Below are 17,987 nucleotides of genomic sequence, written 5' to 3' on the forward strand. Positions count from 1 at the left end.
CAGCTCAAGTGTGAGTGAACACTCAGGTGCACAACAGTGAAGGAGGGCTCAGGAAAACTGGCTATATTTTTTTATAAGCTCAGATTTATCAACAGCCATTAGGACTCCTTTTGACTTTAGATATACATCCTCGTTTAGAGATCCACATAGATAGATGCATAAGAATACAGTCACTTCTGTTCTTCACAAAGTACAACTTCAATAAGAAAAGTCACAAGCTTATATAAATGCCCATTTTCATAGCAGTTTGTGAATTCAAAAGTTCTCTCAAAAAAGAATGGGAGATCCTGCTTTCAGCAATCAGTTTGGGAGGGGAATACTTCTGATACCATATGAATAATAATGGTGTTTTCCCTAGGTTTTAAATTTCTCTTACCCATTTATGACATTTTCTCCATCATATGCTAAATCCTGCCCATCCTCACATTAACTTACTATTATTACCAAAATACCTTTAAACTTACCAAATTGAACTTTATGAAACTGTTAATAGTTGACCTTTTCTGATGTATGAAAATAGTCTTTTCACATGGTTGAGCCTAATAAAATATGAACTTTAGTTGGATGGCTATAGCTCTCTATATATATACACACACACATATATATACTCTCTCTCTCTACACACACACACACACACACACACAAACACACACACTATGCAGTACTTTCTGTTTACTTCAACGGGGAGAAGGAAAATCTTCCTACATTCACCAGTTCTAATGCAGCCTTGCAAAACTGTACTTGCTGACTACTGGTGATGTTTAATGAAAATATTTAGAGGTACAGTAATTTCCACAAATTTAGTATCTGACCAAATAAAGTCTGGTCCAAACTGGACACACTGTCTTTGAAAGTACAAGATCCAACTATTTAATTGGGACAGCCTACCGTGAAAGATGGCTTTTGCAGGCTTATGGTTAGGTCTAGAATCAGCAGGCCAAGTAATATAATGCTGAAACATTTTCAGTTCTTCCTCTGTGTCCTCAAGAACATTTCGCACAGTGCCTACCCTGAGACACTATGCCAAGCACCAGTAAAAAAAGATAGGCCCCAGACCTTGCTTTCCAGAAACTCAACATCTTTTAAGAGATATAAAAATATAAATAATGAGAGGCTAGTCTAAGTGTCTTAAGTTTCAAACTGGGACCGAGTAAAATATAAAAAGAAGATAGCACTTGAGAAGCTTGAAACTGACTTCAAACACCAGGGGGGCAAACAGCCAAATACCAATGTATACTGAGTTCAAAGTCATCAGGCCATAGGATAATCACAGGTGTCTTCGTCCACGGTTCTGGGCCCAACAAGCCAGAAACAGGGACTAGAGGTCCTCCAGGTCAGTTAAATCCACAGCCACTTTTAGGAACACGGTGTCATCTTTAATGTAGGTGTTCTTGGCATTCTCCAAAGTGGAATGAGCCACGAAGCGGGGGCAGCCAGATGCAATATTCATCTCTCCATCGGGTCTTTTAAAGCTACTGCTGCTGGGGTCAGCCTTGAAGGTCTCCATAATGTGGTTCTTTTTGCCACTCTGGTCCAAAAGCATCAGGGTCACCCTCTGCCTGAACGGCCACTGCAACAGTGAGTCAAACTCCCCTCGCATCACTACAAAGTAGAGCGACAGGTGTGTCCCTTTCCCGGACCCATCCCCGTTCAGGTACGCTCTGGCACAGAGCCGGTAGCCGCAGCGGCTGGTGTAGAAGGGCTGGCTGAAGATGGACACTGTGTGCCCGTCCAGGGCCTCCCTCTTCTTCATCTTATAGTCTGTCACCTTCCAGATGAGCTTTCCGTTATAGCAAGCACCTTCCAGGAGCTTAAAGCGCTCTTCATTTTTATTCAGTTGTGCTTTATGAATATTAATGTGGGCATCGTGTTTATTAGTCTCCCCTTCCAAAACAACTGCAAAGAGAAAAGATTCCATAGGCCTTAAAGTTGTCTTTTGAATTTGCCCAGAGTGGAATTTTGTTATGAAGAAAACCAATAAAATTCTGACATCCTAAAGATGAGCTGAATTCATTGTCCACCAATGGACCATTTATATTGTTTTTTTTTAAAGATTTTATTTATTTATTTGAGACAGCATGAGTGAGCACAAGCAGGGGGAGTGGCAAGGGGAGAAGCAGGCTCTCTACTGAGCAGGAAGCCGGATTCGAGGTTAGATCCCAGGACCTTGGAAGCATGACCTGTGTTGAAGGCAGACGCTTAACTGACTGAGCCACCCAGGCGCCCGACCATTTGTATTATTAACTCAATGAATCTCAAGTCTTGGCAAGAGTAGCACCAAAATGTGGCCCCTGGGTGGCTCATCCTGGGATGAAGCCCTGCATCCTGTTCAGCGGGGAGTCTGCTTCTCCCCCTGCTCATGCTCTCCTGCCCACATGTGCTCTAAGATAAACAAATAAAATCTTAAAAAAAAAAAAGAGTAGTAACAAGAAAACCCAAATGAACTCTTGAACTGAAGCTCCCCGAAGTGCAGTGAAGACACAAAGCATTTAACTAGTGTGCATTAGCATGGTGAGCCCCATTATTTAATATCTGGAATGCTTTAAACAGCCAAACCCTTTTCTATTTTTTCTGTACTTAAAACGGTGTTTCCACCACATCTCTCTCTTAGCTTTCTCATTATTTTCCACTCTCCTTAAAAACCACCACTCCCTGTTTCTGGAATCTCTTGGCCCATTTCCACACCTTGCCTGTTCCAGGCCCCGCTCATTGCCCTCCATCACTTTTCCCCCAAGTGGCCCAAATCTCATGCTGTTCTGATTCACAAATACAAGATTCAACCACTCTTTATCCTGGACGGCTGCTACTCTTTTTGGCCAGGTGTTTTGCTTGTTCCATAAACATGCAGACAGCAGAGTCACCAAAAGAGAAGCAAAATATGAGACATACCTAGTCTTTGATCATTGGTTTCTAGCAGAGTAATTTTCTGTTTCACTGTATCAATCGCTTCCACCAGAGGCCTCAGATCAAATTTATTTTGTTGCTGGTTAGCCATTTGTAATAACTGGCGCACTTGAGCTTCTAGCCAAGCCGACTTGTCAATGTGATTGGCAAGAACCTTTCAGTACGACATGGATCATAGTTTCAAAAAACAATTGTTACTATCTTAGTAATTCACTGAGAGTAAATTTTTTCAACTCAAACATTGCACATTTAATTAGTCAATTAATGAAGTGAAAAATGCACGATCCGGAAGAGAAAATTCAGTGAGGATGAGAGAGAGATGAGCCACCAAATATCCTTCTCCTCCTCCCAATCCCAGCTCCTGTTCCAAATCTTTGAATTTCTCTTCATTTGACTTTTACTCCTCCCTCAACTTCTCTCCATTTGGTTCTCTATCCTCATACCTATCTTTATATCTCTATTCTCCTGTTGTCTCTCCTCTTGCCTTATAACTTCCTTCTCAGAGGCTACTCTCCTGATCCACTCCTGCTCTGCTAGAAAGCACAGAATAAGCTGGAAGTGGACCCACCCGTTCCGGCCTGAGCACTACAGGTGGTACAGAAGTGCCCTGAGGCAAGGCCTAAATTTTGATTGCTCTCCTTAGATGGAAGAGATAAAATAAAACCAGACCTATATTTCTCTTCCATCCTTGCCACTCAGTACCTCTGACAAGTTTCTGTGTTAGGAAAAGATCAGAATTGAGATAGTAACATATGATGGATTTCTTTTTTTTTCTACACACACACAGACACACACACGCAGCGTGCTAACAAAGTACGGAAATTATATGGCCTCCATTTTTCTGGGAGAGTCTACATTTCAAAAATACTACTCATGCCACATGTCTTAAAATCTTTTTCACAATAAATTTTATTTTTTTTTATTTTATTTTTTATTTTATTTTTTTTCACAATAAATTTTATAAACACAATAAAGACATTCATTAGAAATGTGTTTGTGGTTGTTTAACATTCATGATTTGCAAAGTAACTTTTGCTATATTTTAGTGTTGTTTAAAGCATCTGCTTCAGGGAATTAATAGTTTCACTTTGTTGACTGCAAAATGCAGAACTATGGAAACTCTCAATGAATCCGACATCAAGGGACTAATATTGATCCAACATTAATTACAACCCTAATTGCCATAAATCATGTAAAAGTATTAGATCAATGTTAAAATGTACTGAACGTTAAATGTTGGGGTTTGGTAAAAGAAGATCTTCATTCTTATGAAACACATACCAAAATGTGTAGGGGTAAAGGGCCCTAATATATACAGCTTACTCTCAAATGGTTCAGAAAGAACACCCACGCACATACAGCAACAGAGACAGAGAGAGAGAGACGGGACAAAATACTGACAATGAGTGAATCTGGGTGGAGAATAGGTATTTTAAAGCACTATCTTGTTCTTTTAGCGTTTGTTTACATTTGAAATTATCTCCACTTAACAAGTTGTAAGAAAAACCCTGGCTGCCAGTTGAAGGCTAAATCTTGGCTATGAGTAGAGACGCCATTTCTCACCTGGATGTTTGAGAGGAAGCTTCCATTTTTGCCAAACAGCTGTGCAAACTGCTTGAACTCCTTTTCGAATTTCTTTACAGTTTCTGCTAGCTGCTGGATTTTACTTTCTTTCTGCTCTAGGCTCTTATATAAATCAGAAATCTAGTAACAGGAATGTGAATGAGATCATTTAAATGCATGTATACACGTTAAAATAATTTAAATATAGGTCTAGGAAAATATGGTGTTTCCAGAAAAATATATACACACATATACATTTACCAGTGGGTTCCTATATAATATTTACCAGTGGGTTCCTATATAATATTTACCAGTGGGTTCCTATATAATATTTGCAGGGGTTTCCGAAAACAAAACAAAACAAAAACCAGAGCCACAGATTTCTCATCAGCCTTTTCTATACTTAACCTGCCTTATGATGGTTCATCTAATGATAGTGGACATCACTTGACTAAATTCACTGAACTGGTTCTCTTCATTCATTCAGTACGCACTTAGTAACCACAGAGTACTGATCAGCGCACCACAACAGATGCTATCTGCTATCTGCTTTTTTTTTTTTCTTAACCTATAAAACTATAAGGGGTCTTATTTGCAATGGTCCTTTTGGTAAGCTATATATATATATATATATGTCATATATATATATATATATGTCATTTTCTTAGAGATGAATACATAAGGAATAAGACAAGGAGGGGCCACATCTGGGAATCACAACAATTTAGCTCTGTGGCAGCCACTGTAATATCTGGTAAAGCAGAGAGAGGTAAGAATGACCCCCACAGAAGAAATTGAATGTTGTCTTCCAATCACTTTCTGTTGATAGGGGCCAGACTTTAAATTTGTTAGACCCTGCCTGTCCTACTTGGCTGAACAGGGCGAAGTTGCCACCAATGGTGGTGGGAAGATTCAAGGAAGTAGAGATTTCAGACCCAAGGCCTGAATGGATTCAACATTACACACCAGTGTTAGCATATATTAGGAGACTTCGCATTTATTCATTAAAGCATACAGGAAATCCACATATTTCAAATAATCCTACAATAGATTCTGTGTGTCCTGAATCTAACTATAATTGGTGCAATTTGTCCATCTCCTTGTGGTTCTCTAGATACATCTAAGGATGGTGCTAACTATTCAGGAAAGCTGGGTGTTTAGAGTTCTATCCATTTAGACTAACGGCAAATAGCTGAAATTTGCTGAATGTGTCATACCCTTCTATTAATTAGCTCTTTTAATCCTCAAAGAACCCTTTGATTTGGGTATGACTATCAGCCCATTTTACAGATAAGGAGGCAGAGAGTTTAAGTAACCTGCCCAGTGTACAGTTAGCTTAGCAAGTGGCAGGCAAAACATGTTATGCTCTTAGAATCTGTAACGTATTTGAAGGAAATAACCAGAAACCCTAATGTGAGCCTAGATGGCTCTTCTCTTATGATCCATACTTACCAACTTTAAATTCTAATATACAACAAAACAACTCATATCCACTTTTCATTTCATTTCAACACTTTGTTTTAGCCTTCATTACGTCTCACCTGGACTGTGACAACAGCTTCCCTACTGGTCCTACACCATCCCTCGCACTCCCACCAGAACCGAAGCTCTATGGGACCTGGGATGTGGGTCCCACAGGCCACTGTAACCCCAGGAACTGGTCTGATGCCTGGCATCAGCAGGTGTTTGATAAATATTTGTTGGATGACTGTATGAATGAATGATGCTCTTTCTTTGTCTTGTTTGCCCCTAATTCATCCTTCATGCTGTACCCAGAGTAATATGAAGACACAAATCTGGTCTTGTCACCTCCCCTCTTACTTAACTATCCTTAGTGGACTCCTTTTTACAAACCCCACTGGGCCCTACATGATCTTCCCCTGGCTACCTTTTCAGCCTCCTGGCCACTGACATCCCACGTGTGCCCTGCCCAGCAAGACCACACTTCTCTTGTCCCCTGGGACCTGCTCTCTGAGATACTTCCTCCTCTATTGAGAAACCGCTGCTTTTCCAGTGTCCACTCAAGGGTACTTTCTCTCAGAAATATTTCCTCACCAGTACTACCTACCTAGGTCGTCTCTCAAGTTCCAAGACCCTCCTGACCCCACTTGAGTGTTTAACTTACCCTCATTATTCCTAAAGCTTTTTGGGGGTTGTTTGGGTCTTTTTCCTCTACTAACTTTTTGAGGCCACATCTCACTTATTTCTGCATCCCCAAAGCCCAGCACAGTGTCTGGCACCCAAAGGGCATTTGATACGTGTCATATAAATGAATATACAAATGCCTGCAACAACCATGTGATCTCTGGGCCCAGAAACTTCCATTTAGACCCTGAGAGAGCTGACTTTTCCCTACAGGGCAGACCCATCTCCCTGATGGAAAGCAAACCTCCGTGTCTCCTCTCCCCACCCTCCCCCCTCCCCTGCTCCTGTTCCGGCAGTGCCCAGCTCAGGTCATAACTACCATGTTCTCTGCCTTCTAGACTTGTAGCTTGCATCCCGACCTCTGAGTGTCTCCGATGCCCTCTCCATCCCCACAGACACGGCCTTGGCTGAGCTTCACCATCACCTCCAGCACCACCAGCCCCCAGTACCTTGCCTACTTCACCTAATACTCAGCTGCTTAGTATGTTGGCTCCAGCTAACAGCTTAAGTATATTAGCTCACATAACCCTCACCACAACCTCATTTTATGAATGAGGAAACTGGGAAGAGAGAGGTTAAGTAGCTTGTCCAAACCCATACGGAGAGTGTAGAGCCAGGTCTCGAAACCAGGCATTCTGGCTCTGAAGCCCTCACTCATCAATTGCGAGGCCCTCCTGCCACCTTGTCTAGTTAAGTACAGCATCCTTCTGCCTGGTTCCCCCGTCCTCATGCTCTTCTCTCCCTCTATCCATCTTCCATGCTGCCACCAGCTGTCTTATCTTTTTTTTTAAAGATTGCATTTATTTATTTGAGAAATGGGGGAGGGACAGAAGGAGAAGGAGAAGCAGACTCCCCACTGAGCAGGGAGCCCAACGTGGGGCTCGATCCCAGGACTCTGGGATCCTGACCTGAGCCAGTCAGATGCTTAACTGAATGAGCCACCCAGGTGCCTTGCAGCTGTCTTACTTTTTAAAGCCAAACAATTAGTTGGCCACATACTGGTCCTTGCCCACCCCTAGTGTCCAAAAGTTCACCTTATGCCACCTTGCATTTATGAAAGACCTTCACTGGGACCTGTTTCCACTAACCAAAAGAAATCAAAGAGGAGTTTCACTTTTATGAAATGGTAACTGCTCCTTTGCTTTACACCACTTCAGCTTCTGAAAAGTTTCATAGGGTTGCTCTACTTTCCCCTAGGGGGGGAAACTTGTGTTTTCCTATTTCAAAACCTCCATGAGCTCCCTTTTACTGACAAACAGTAATTCAAACTTTGGCTCTTAAATCCTTTCTGAAACAAGGGAGAATATGAATGAATAAAATAAAATAATTGAATGTATAGCATCTGCAACTCCTTAGCTTACATGGAGGGCCACTGCAATGTGGATCGAGCATAGCAGTCTCCAGTACTCCCCTGTCACACTCAGGAGCCCCACCATCCCCAAGTCCCTGTTCCTTGAACCATCGGCCTTCCTCATACCTCCCTGTCTTGGCACAAGTTTTCCTTTTCTGCAACGTCCTCTTTCCACAACATTTAAGCTGACACATCTTCTCTTCCTTCAATGCAAAGCTCGAATGTGCTCCCTTGGAGAACCTTCCCCAACACCCACTGCCTCTGCGCCCCAGACTGAGCCACAGCATGTTCTATAGCACAGTAACTTCTCTATTTGCATTTTCGTGAGATCTTCAAGGGCAGAAGCTGCGTCTTCCTCCACTCAGAGCCCCTAGCAACGAACCTCATATCTAACATACAGCAGGTGTTTGTGAATGAACAAATGGATGGATGGGTGAGGTGAGTGGTACAGAAAGAACTCGGGAATCATTACCAGGCAGTGTGCCCTCTACCAACGTTACAGTTTAATTGGTCTTCCCAATTTTCTTCAGGGTCTGCCCTTGGAACTCACACATCTCCTTTAATATGGAATCAGATGTCATAAAATAATTGGCAATAATCGCATTCAGCTCCCTCTCTTCCTGACATGCGCTTGAGAAGTCTGATCCTCTGAGATGTTCTAACAAAATAATTAACTTTCATAATAATTACTCAACAGAATCAGCATTTATTGAGGTCCATTATGAATATTCCAGGGATTATGGCAGGCATTTGTACACACAATTTGATTCACTTGATAATCACAACTCAGTGAAATAAATACATATGTATGCATTTATCAGGCTGCAAAGTTTCTCACAGGCAGGAGTTAAGACTTACTACAAAATATGTAAAACCCACAGTGCCTAGAAGAGATAGTCAACTATTGTTTCAGAGTAACATTAGTCTAATTCAAAAACATCGAACACCTACTTGTCACCTGCCAGGTGCCAAATATTAACCAGAAGGTGTGTGGCTAGGCTGCAGAGAGGCAGTGTGGTATTTCGTGGGGAGCACTGGGCTGAGAATCAGGGGACATGTGTTTGAGATTAAATCCTGCCACTTACAAGTTACAAACATCAAAATTTCTTTGAGCTTAGTCAACTTCATCTGTGGAAGGAGAGGGTTGGACCCAAAAATCTCAAAGACACCTTCTGGTTCTAATGTTCTATAATCCTATGAATCTGCCTGGCTGCTTAATAGAAAAACATCTACCTCCACTCGACTTGTACTGAAACAGAGGAGAATATAAAACTACCAACAATTACCAATCCCAGCAATTGTGCTGCCTCCCTTTACATTGGAAACCATGAATATTTACCTGTTCTTCTAATTGTAAGTTCTTCTCTAAAACCAGAAGCATGTGGTCCCGTAACGCTGAATGCTCATGCTCCTGCAGGCTCCCCCGTTTATCCTTCAATATGAAGACGAAAGCAAGTCAGGTTTTTTTGTGAAAGGCTCCAAAAATGAGGGTGGTGGTAAGATGTTCTGCTAACGCAGAACTGTAACAACTCTGCTTACTCGTCTAAAGGTGGGTTGCAGGAAAAATAGCCCTCCCAGTCCACAAGACAATTTTAAACTTACAGTAACAGAGAATCGGGCCACTGTCAAAATTCTCAACACAGATTTCTTTCTGTGTGCTGGGAATCTAGGACTGTGGGGTAAGGGCAGTTATCATCTCTCAGCTATTTCCACATAAAATCTCTCTCCTCGGTGGATTAGCTTCAGATCAATGTCAAGCCTAGGTTAGTTCTCTCTCCTACTGAGCACACATCTCCATGCTGCCTTCTATCGAAGGCCAAAGGTATACAACCTGATGGTAATTCCAGCCAATGCATATTTGTTGCCCTCAAAATCAAAGAATATGTTTGCAAGAATAAAGGGTAACTACCTTTTCTAGTAATTAAAATATTGTGCATTGAAAAAGTAAATACTATCCATTTTGCAGCCAAGATGATCACTGGTTTGATACTGAAATTCTATGTACTCTTCACTGACTTTTTAAAAAGGCTTCTCACAATATAAAATATTTTTTCAAATATGTTTTTAAAATAAGAGAAATATATGCTTCCCCTTTTCTCCATCACCACCCCTAATTCCCTAGTCTCACCAGAATCAATGAAGATATATATATATACACACATTTTTAATCACTGAGATAATAACCATATTCAATTTTGAAAAATATTCTTATTATTTTTATCAGATGTATGATATTCCAAAATATAAATATATACAATTATATAGTCAGCACTTTAGTGATGTGCTTACAGGCTTTTAGTTTTTTGTTTTCTTTTGCTATATAAACACCTTTGAGTTTATTTGTATATGTGTAAAATAATAAACATCTTTGAGTGTACTTGTATATGTATATAATCATTGAATACTTATGAAAGAATTTTTTAAAAATAAAGACATTTTTATTTAATTTAATTTTTTTCAGTAAGCGATATGCCAAACATGGAGCTTGAGCTCCATAACCCTGACTGGGCCAGCCAAGCACCCCTCACTTTTCATAGATATAACCAAACTGCCTGCAAAAAAAAAAAAAAAAAAATGGATATTATAAATTGCTTTAATCTAGTCAAATTGATGGTGAAAGTTACATTTCTTGTTATAATTTACACTTATTTAGGAGTTAGATGCAGTGTCTTTTTTTTACATCTATTAGCCAACTGAATTTTTTCTGGACTACTCATATATTCCTTTGCCTATTTTTCTCTTGAGTTGGATAAGCTATTTACATTCTTTGTATATTAAGGAAAATACCCTTTTTATCTTGTCATATGTTGGAGACAATTACCTCCAGTTTGTGGTTTGCCATTTGACTTTATTTGTGGTATTTTTAGAAATCATATAAAAGTTTCAAATATTTGTGGTTAAACATCAAAATCACAGCTCTGGTTTTGTGTTAATTATCTAAGAAAGACCTTTCTTTCAAGAATAAAAAAAAAACACTCTTTCTTCTAGCATTTTTATGATTAAAAAAAAAACTTACTTGAAGTAATTTTAGATGTACATAAAGTGTGAAATAACACAGTGCATGATACATCTTAATGCCTAAAACTTTGATCCATCTGGAATCTGTTAAAATGAGGTAGGAATCAAACTTTCTTTCCTTTTCTTTTAAATTTATTTTATACAATTTATTGAATAATATTTTTAAAGGTAAAATACACTTTAAAACATGATTTCAAATCAATTCTGTTTCAAAATACTTGGTGATAGACCAGGGTATCATAAAACCAAGATTTATAATCATCAGAAGAATAACTCTGGAAAGTCTCAAAATCTGATAGAGGCAGTGGAATTTGAATTAGAAAAACCACCATGATGGTTAATTGTATGTGTCAGCTTGGCTGGGCTACGGCACCCAGTTGTTTAGTCAAAACAAATCTGGATGTTGCTGTGAAGGTATTTTGTAGATGTGATTAACATTTACAATGAGTTGACTGACGAAAGCAGGTTACTCCATACATAATGCCATAGAGCCTCATTCAACCAGCTAAAGGCCTCAAGAGCAAAGGTTTCCTAAAGAAGAAGCACTTTTCCCTTTTCCCCAGGATTATAACCTAGGAGCTCCAGCCTGCTGGCCTGCCCTGCAAAGAATCCGATTCACCAGCCCCCTGAATCACGAAAGCTAATTTCTTAAAATAAATTTCTGTCTATCTACATGTAGGTATAGATCTCCTATTGATTCTGCGTCTCTGGAGAGCCCTGACTGATAACATTGCCAGTCTTAAAGTTCCCCAAAGTGAATGTTCTTCTGCATCGTGAAGAATGGACTCAATGTAGTAAAATAAACCTGCCGAGTGAATTATACAGTCGAACGTGGAGGTAGAAACAAAAGGCATTCCCTACCTTGACAGTACAGCCATAGTGCTTAAAAGGACAGTCTTGTTCAGCCTCGGGACACACTGTGAGATGTTCATCCACCTACGAAACAAAAAAGACAAAAATTCATCACCAATTCTCTCCAGTTGCCTGATAGACCTGCAGCATGCAGGGAACCCAGGGTGGCTTGGAGACAAAGGGTGGGAGCAGACAGGGAAAAGCCATGCTGAGGCCTGGAGGAGGAAGAGCTACGTAAAAACGGAGAATTCTCAGGGAAGAGGGGAGGGGACGCAGAGACTGTGGTTATCGTGGGTGTTATTCAAACCTTGGGCCTCAGCCTGTGGGAGTTTATCAAACACACACCACCGTGGTTACTGAAACTTTATCTTACATAAAATCTACAAAGAGAATCATTTACAGTTACCTCAGTTCTTGGAATAATCTGCGAACACTTGTTAGGACAAGGTACCGGGTACTCAGGACACAAGTTTTCCTCATGATTCTGAGACAGAGAAAGTATGATGAAACAGAGTCAAACCCTGCCTCCAAAGGCTCCCTTCTGTGGCCTCAGAGGGTTCACGTCTACGTCTCTGGGCATCTATGTTATGTGGCTTGCCCTCTACAGGAAGGGACAGCCTAGTTCCAAGGACAAAAGATGGCTGCTTTCTTCACATCGATTCAATTCAATTTTCCAATCATTCCAAAAGAAGGTCAGAGGGCCCAGGACTCACAGAGGGCCGACTCTGGGAGTTCTCAGTATGGCTCCTTCGGTACACGCAAAAGGTACCCCGTAGTCTCTTTTTCTGCCTACGTCCTCCCACTCCAGTTAGATCATAGCACCCCGAGGACACAGGATCGTCACCCCCTTGTGACCCAGCACCTAGCATCGCTCCTTGCACACTCACACTCAGTGGGCCCTCAAACAATGCTTTCGCCAATGGTAAACGAGTAGAGCCCTACCAACGAGAAGATTAGCTTTTGACAGAACTCTCAGATAATTCTTTAGACCTATTTCTGGGCAAAATAAAATCAGTCATGACCTGATCCCCGTGACCACTTGGGTAGAATTTAGCCCCATTAAGATGATTCGCCTCTCATTCTCTCAATCTCTCTCTCTCTTTTTTTTTTTTTTTTTTTTTACCTGTAGATGGATTACCACCACATCTTTTTTGCAATAAAGGCATCTTTCCTCCCGGAACTGGCAAGATGTGCTCACATGTTCTTTCAAATCTTTCCGCAGGACTGGCTCCTGACAGTCCTCGTTAGAACACTGCACAGCTTGAAAGGGGCAGTGCTGGAGGTGGTCCTGCAACGGAAGAAAACAGGCCAGTGGGCCCCACTGACCAGGGCGGGAGGGGGAGCCAGCGGGAAGCCTGGAAGGTGGGGGGGCCCTGGGGGTAGCTGGGGGGACCGGGCTGCACAGACAGACCGTGATGGCCAGCCTGCGTGACCAGAGTTAGGAGGACAGGAAGGCGGCTGAAGGAGGAAGCATGCTGCGTCTCTTTCAGATCATCCAGGACCCTGCTCCCATTCTCACATTAGTTCCTCAATATTGCCCTTAGGCTGGCTGAGGGATCTGCCAGTTCTCCAAGGGCATTTGGGATTTCTTTTTTGCATCCCCGGTGCCAAGTCGTGATCTCTGCATGACAGGCAGCAAAAGCCAGGGCAGAGGGGGCTGAGGGAAGAGCAGGGCATGTCCCAAGTACAGGAAGGAAGGGAAAGGGTTAAACAGAGAAAGGGGACAGAATGGGAACTGTTCCAGAAGTAGCCGAGGAGGAAAGCAGACGGAAAGAAATACAGGATCCCAGGCACCAGGGAAGCTGGGAATGGTCAGACCTGTAGTCAGAACATGTTCTTCACCAGAATATGAGACAATGATGACATGGACAGTGCTCATTCTGGTATTGTTCAGGTATAGATTTTTATTTTTTAAAAAAGATTTGAGAGAAAGAGTGCAGAATGAGAGAGAGAGGACGTGCACGTACACACACACATACACACATGAGTAGGGGAAGCAGCAGAAGAGGGAGAAGCAGACTCCCCACTGTGCAGGGAGCCCCACGGGCTTGTTCCCCAGGACCCCAAGATCACGACCTGAGCCGAAAGTGGACACTTAACTGGCTGAGCCACTCAGGCGCCCCCATGTATAGATACTTAAAAGCAGGAGATATATCTTTTTGTTTTTTGGTTTTTTTTTACTGATTTTATTTATTTATTTATTTTTAATAATAAATTTATTTTTTATTGGTGTTCAATTTGCCAACATACAGATTAACACCCAGTGCTCATCCCGTCAAGTGCCCCCTCAGTGCCTGCCACCTAGTCACCCCCCCCCCACCCTCCTCCCCTTCCACCACCCCTAGTTCGTTTCCCAGAGTTAGGAGTCTTTATGTTCTGTCTCCCTTTCTGATATTTCCTACCCATTTCTTCTCCCTTCCCTTCTATTCCCTTTCACTATTATTTATATTCCCCAAATGAATGAGAACATATAATGTTTGTCCTTCTCCGACTGACTCATTTCACGCAGCAGCAGGAGATAGATCTTAATAAAACCTCTGGATCACTGCAAGTTTTTGTGATGCTAACAAGTCATCAAAACCCTAGTGAGTCTGTCCCCTGCGAGATCCCCTAAAACACAGCTGGTCTGTTGTTTTTGTAAATAAGGTTTTTCTGGAGAACAGCCACATCCACTTGTTTACACACTGCTGGGGGGAGGGGAGGGATGAGCTGCTTTCCCTCTGAAAGGGAAGAGCTGGGTTGAGTGGCTGATACAGAGACTGTATGGCCTGCAAAACCTAAACATTTTACTAACTGGCTTTTGGCAGAAACAGTTTGCTGATCCCGTCCTGAAGGAGAGAAGACACAACCAGTTTTGCTGTAGGAGATAAATAAACATTATTGCTACTCTCCTTTGCTTCTAATAATAAGAAACAAAGAGTGACCACTGAAATCCTCATTTTCTCCAAAATTTGCTGCTCCTGCTACCCCTCCACTGTCACTGAAACAGTCACCACTCATCACAATTCCGATATCTTGGAGAACCTACACCTCACCTGCAAGCCAGGGTGCAGGTAGGGGACAGGAGCGAGGGAAACACAGAAGAAACAGGTGAAAAGAAACCAGCCACTGTTCTCTAGAAGCTAATGATCTGGTCACAAAAGCTGACGGCTGGATGGTCAATTGGAGCCTCATTTCTTGCTCAGCCTTCATGACCACAAAGCTGGAAAAGATGCCCCCGCTCTAGGGCCCGACTATCGAAACACGAGAAAGTTCAGTGAACCTCCAGAAAAATCCTGGGGTTAATGAGGAAACCATATACATATTTAGAAGCTTGGTGTCTGGGAGGTTTGGAGGCAAGGTGAAGAAAAGGCTGAATCACCTGAAATGTGCTCCAAAATGTGTGGGTGGAAGAGGAATATTTCAGCAGCCTCCAAGCCATTCTCTGGAAGCCAGAGATGCCTGCTTCTTATTCCTACACAGTGTGATCAAACCTGATATGGGCCTGCTGTGGCAAAGCCCCGTTGCTCCATTTCCAGTTTGGCACCGACCAAGCTTCCTGCTTCCCCAGCAGGATGGAAGAACCAGGTAGGGCAGTTTCATGTGAAAGTAACTCCCCTTCACTCCCCCTACACATCGTGTGTTTGCAGCTCGTACCAATGCTTCGCCTTTAAACCACATCCTAGCTCTGTGTTGGTCTGCAATTATATGCCTCAGATCATAAGCTAAGAGGCCAGGACCCATAGCTGCTGGGAAACACCCACCCACCACCCGCCAATACTTTCGGGCAGGGACCCTTGCAATCGTGTCTTTCTGCAGCCTGCCCTGGCTCCCACCCTAGGGACCCCAAATCCTTCACAGTTCCCCACAAATGACATGTCCTTTTGCCCCGCATGTCCCACATCTTCTCTTTTGGATCACTGACCCCTAACCCACAATTTGGGTCTAATACATATAGTATGGCCTTCATGCGTTCCATACAAAATGGACCTATTCACGCGCACCTTAGCCCTTGGTGTGCTGTACTGTAGCCAAATATATTGCTAGACAGGAGTTCTCTGAGGGCAACCCAATGAACCCCCCATCACGCCTAGCCCTGTAAGTGTCCCACAAAGGTGTTCAATACACGTCACTGGAAAAATGGCAAAGGGAAATATTGGTTATGAGTAATACCGACCTGGTATCGTCCCAGAATAATCTTGGCATTACATCCAGGAGCATTTTTGCAATACACGTATAAATTGAGGACTTCCCTTTTGCAGCAATTGTCCTTAAACACCTAAAAGAGAAACAAAATAGGTCTCCTACACGCCACAGCTTCGGAGCAATGTGAATAAACTATTACCGATTTCGTCTTCAAATATAATCTCAAAAGTCAGGTGGAAACTTCCGACAGTGGTTGGAATGGAAACATCAGATTCAGCACCATAAAAGAAAAGGCCTTCTCAGATACATATTTCCGACAGGCCACTAAACACACAAGTCAGGAAATTCAGTGCTCAGTGCTGTAGGCTGCAGGAGAATCTCGTGGTGCACTTGACCTCATAGGCTCAAAGGTCAGAAGGGAGGCTGTGGATGAAGGTGACGCTTTCAGCTTCCTGTCATAGTGTAAAGTTTGTATTAGTCATCAGGTAGTGTCACTGAAGCTGTGCTGACCTGCTATTTCAGCACACACCAGGGGTTGGCAAACTTTCTCCATAAAGGGTCACACAGTATTTTCAGCTTTGCAGGCTACTGTGCAACCTTTTCTTTTGCAACTTACTCAGCTCTGCTGTACACCATACTTAAACCAATGTACATGGCTATGTTCCAATAAAATGTTATTTACAGACACTGAAAGGTAAATTTCACATAATTTTCGCTTGTCACAAAACATTATTTACTTCTTGATTTTTAAAATAAGGGTCTTTTTTTTGTTTTGAAATGGTTTAAAGACTCACAAGAAGTTGCAAAAATAGTACAGAGTTCCTATGTACCCTTCTTTGTATTTTTTTCCAATGATTTGTAAGAAAACCATTCTTAGCTCACAGGACATACAAAAACAGGTGGCGGGCTGGATTTGTCCCAACAAACCTCACGTTGTAGTACGCCAACCCCTGATCTAGTGGGTGAGGCACATACAAACACAGCACTGTTCTCTGAGAGGTGTTTGCAAAACACAACACAAGAGCATAGAGAAGGAGCATGTACATCAGACCAGGTGCTCAGGGAGCTTCCTGGAGGAGGTGACGCTTGAACATCCTGTAATAGAATTGTAAAGGAAGAAAACTGAGCTTAAAAGGAAGTTTTAAGGGAGGGGTGCTCGAGTGGCTCAGTCAGCTGTGTCTGGCTTTTGATTTTGGCTCAGGTCTTGATCTCAGGCTCATGAAATCAAGCCTCATGTTGGGCTATGCTGAGCGTGGAGCCTGCTTAAGATTCTCTCTCTGCCTCTGTCCCTCCCCCATCGCTAAAAAGAGAAGAAAAAAAAAACCCACAAAAGTTTTAAGGGAGAAAATCTTCAGGTTAGGTAACAGTTTCTTAGATGCAACATTAAAAGAACAAGGAACCTAAACAAACAGACAAGTAAGACCTCATCAAAACGGAAAGCTTTCATGCTTCAAAGGACACCACCAAGAGAGAGAAAAGACAACCCACAGGGGGTGCCTGGGTGACTCAGTTGGTTAAGTGTCAGCCTTCAGCTCAGGTCATGATCCTGGGGTCCTGGGATCAAGCCCCGGCTCAGGCTCTCGGCTCAGTGGGGACCTGCTTCTCCCTCTCCCTCTGCATCTCCCTGCTCCTTCTCTCTCTCTTGCTGATACACTCTCTCAAATAAATGAAACCTTAAAAAAAAAAAAAAAAGACAACCCACAGAATGGGAAGAAAATATTTGTAAATCATATATCTGGTAAGAGCCTTGTATCTAGACTATATAAAGAACTCTTAAAACTCAAGAATAAGAAACCAATAATACACTTAAAAATGGGCAAAGAAACTGAATAGGCATGTCTACCAGAAGACATACAAATGCACAAACACATGAAAAGATGCTCCATATCATTAATCATTAGAGAAACGCAAATTGAAACAGGTGCCCACTGGAAAGAGTATAATAAAAAAGATGGACAGTAACAGCTTTTGACAAGGATCTAAAGACATTAGAACTCTCATACCCTGCTGGTTGGAATGTAAAAGGGTG

At 42.1% G+C, this 17,987-nt stretch overlaps 1 protein-coding gene and 1 long non-coding RNA gene across 3 annotated transcripts in view; one reads left to right on the top strand and one right to left on the bottom strand.

The window, feature by feature from the left end:
• Window positions 1–37: 37 nt before the first annotated feature.
• Window positions 38–17,987, bottom strand: part of TRAF5 (TNF receptor associated factor 5) — a 47,349-nt gene continuing 29,399 nt past the window's right edge. For both annotated transcript variants that reach the window (XM_077902197.1, XM_077902198.1), the window contains exons 4-11: window positions 15,990–16,091; window positions 12,957–13,121; window positions 12,240–12,317; window positions 11,843–11,917; window positions 9,303–9,395; window positions 4,468–4,608; window positions 2,890–3,058; window positions 38–1,896 (exon numbers count right to left, since the gene is read on the bottom strand). In XM_077902197.1, coding sequence (XP_077758323.1) covers window positions 1,319–1,896; window positions 2,890–3,058; window positions 4,468–4,608; window positions 9,303–9,395; window positions 11,843–11,917; window positions 12,240–12,317; window positions 12,957–13,121; window positions 15,990–16,091 — 1,401 coding nt within the window. In that variant the 3' untranslated portion in view covers window positions 38–1,318. The remainder of the gene's footprint in view (window positions 1,897–2,889; window positions 3,059–4,467; window positions 4,609–9,302; window positions 9,396–11,842; window positions 11,918–12,239; window positions 12,318–12,956; window positions 13,122–15,989; window positions 16,092–17,987) is intronic.
• LOC144316370 (uncharacterized) lies at window positions 5,116–6,188 on the top strand. Its single transcript, XR_013382301.1, has 2 exons — window positions 5,116–5,236; window positions 5,992–6,188. It is a non-coding gene; the product is annotated as an uncharacterized LOC144316370 (long non-coding RNA).

This window comes from Canis aureus, chromosome 6, assembly GCF_053574225.1.
Source record: "Canis aureus isolate CA01 chromosome 6, VMU_Caureus_v.1.0, whole genome shotgun sequence".
Classification (NCBI taxonomy): Eukaryota; Metazoa; Chordata; class Mammalia; order Carnivora; family Canidae; genus Canis; species Canis aureus.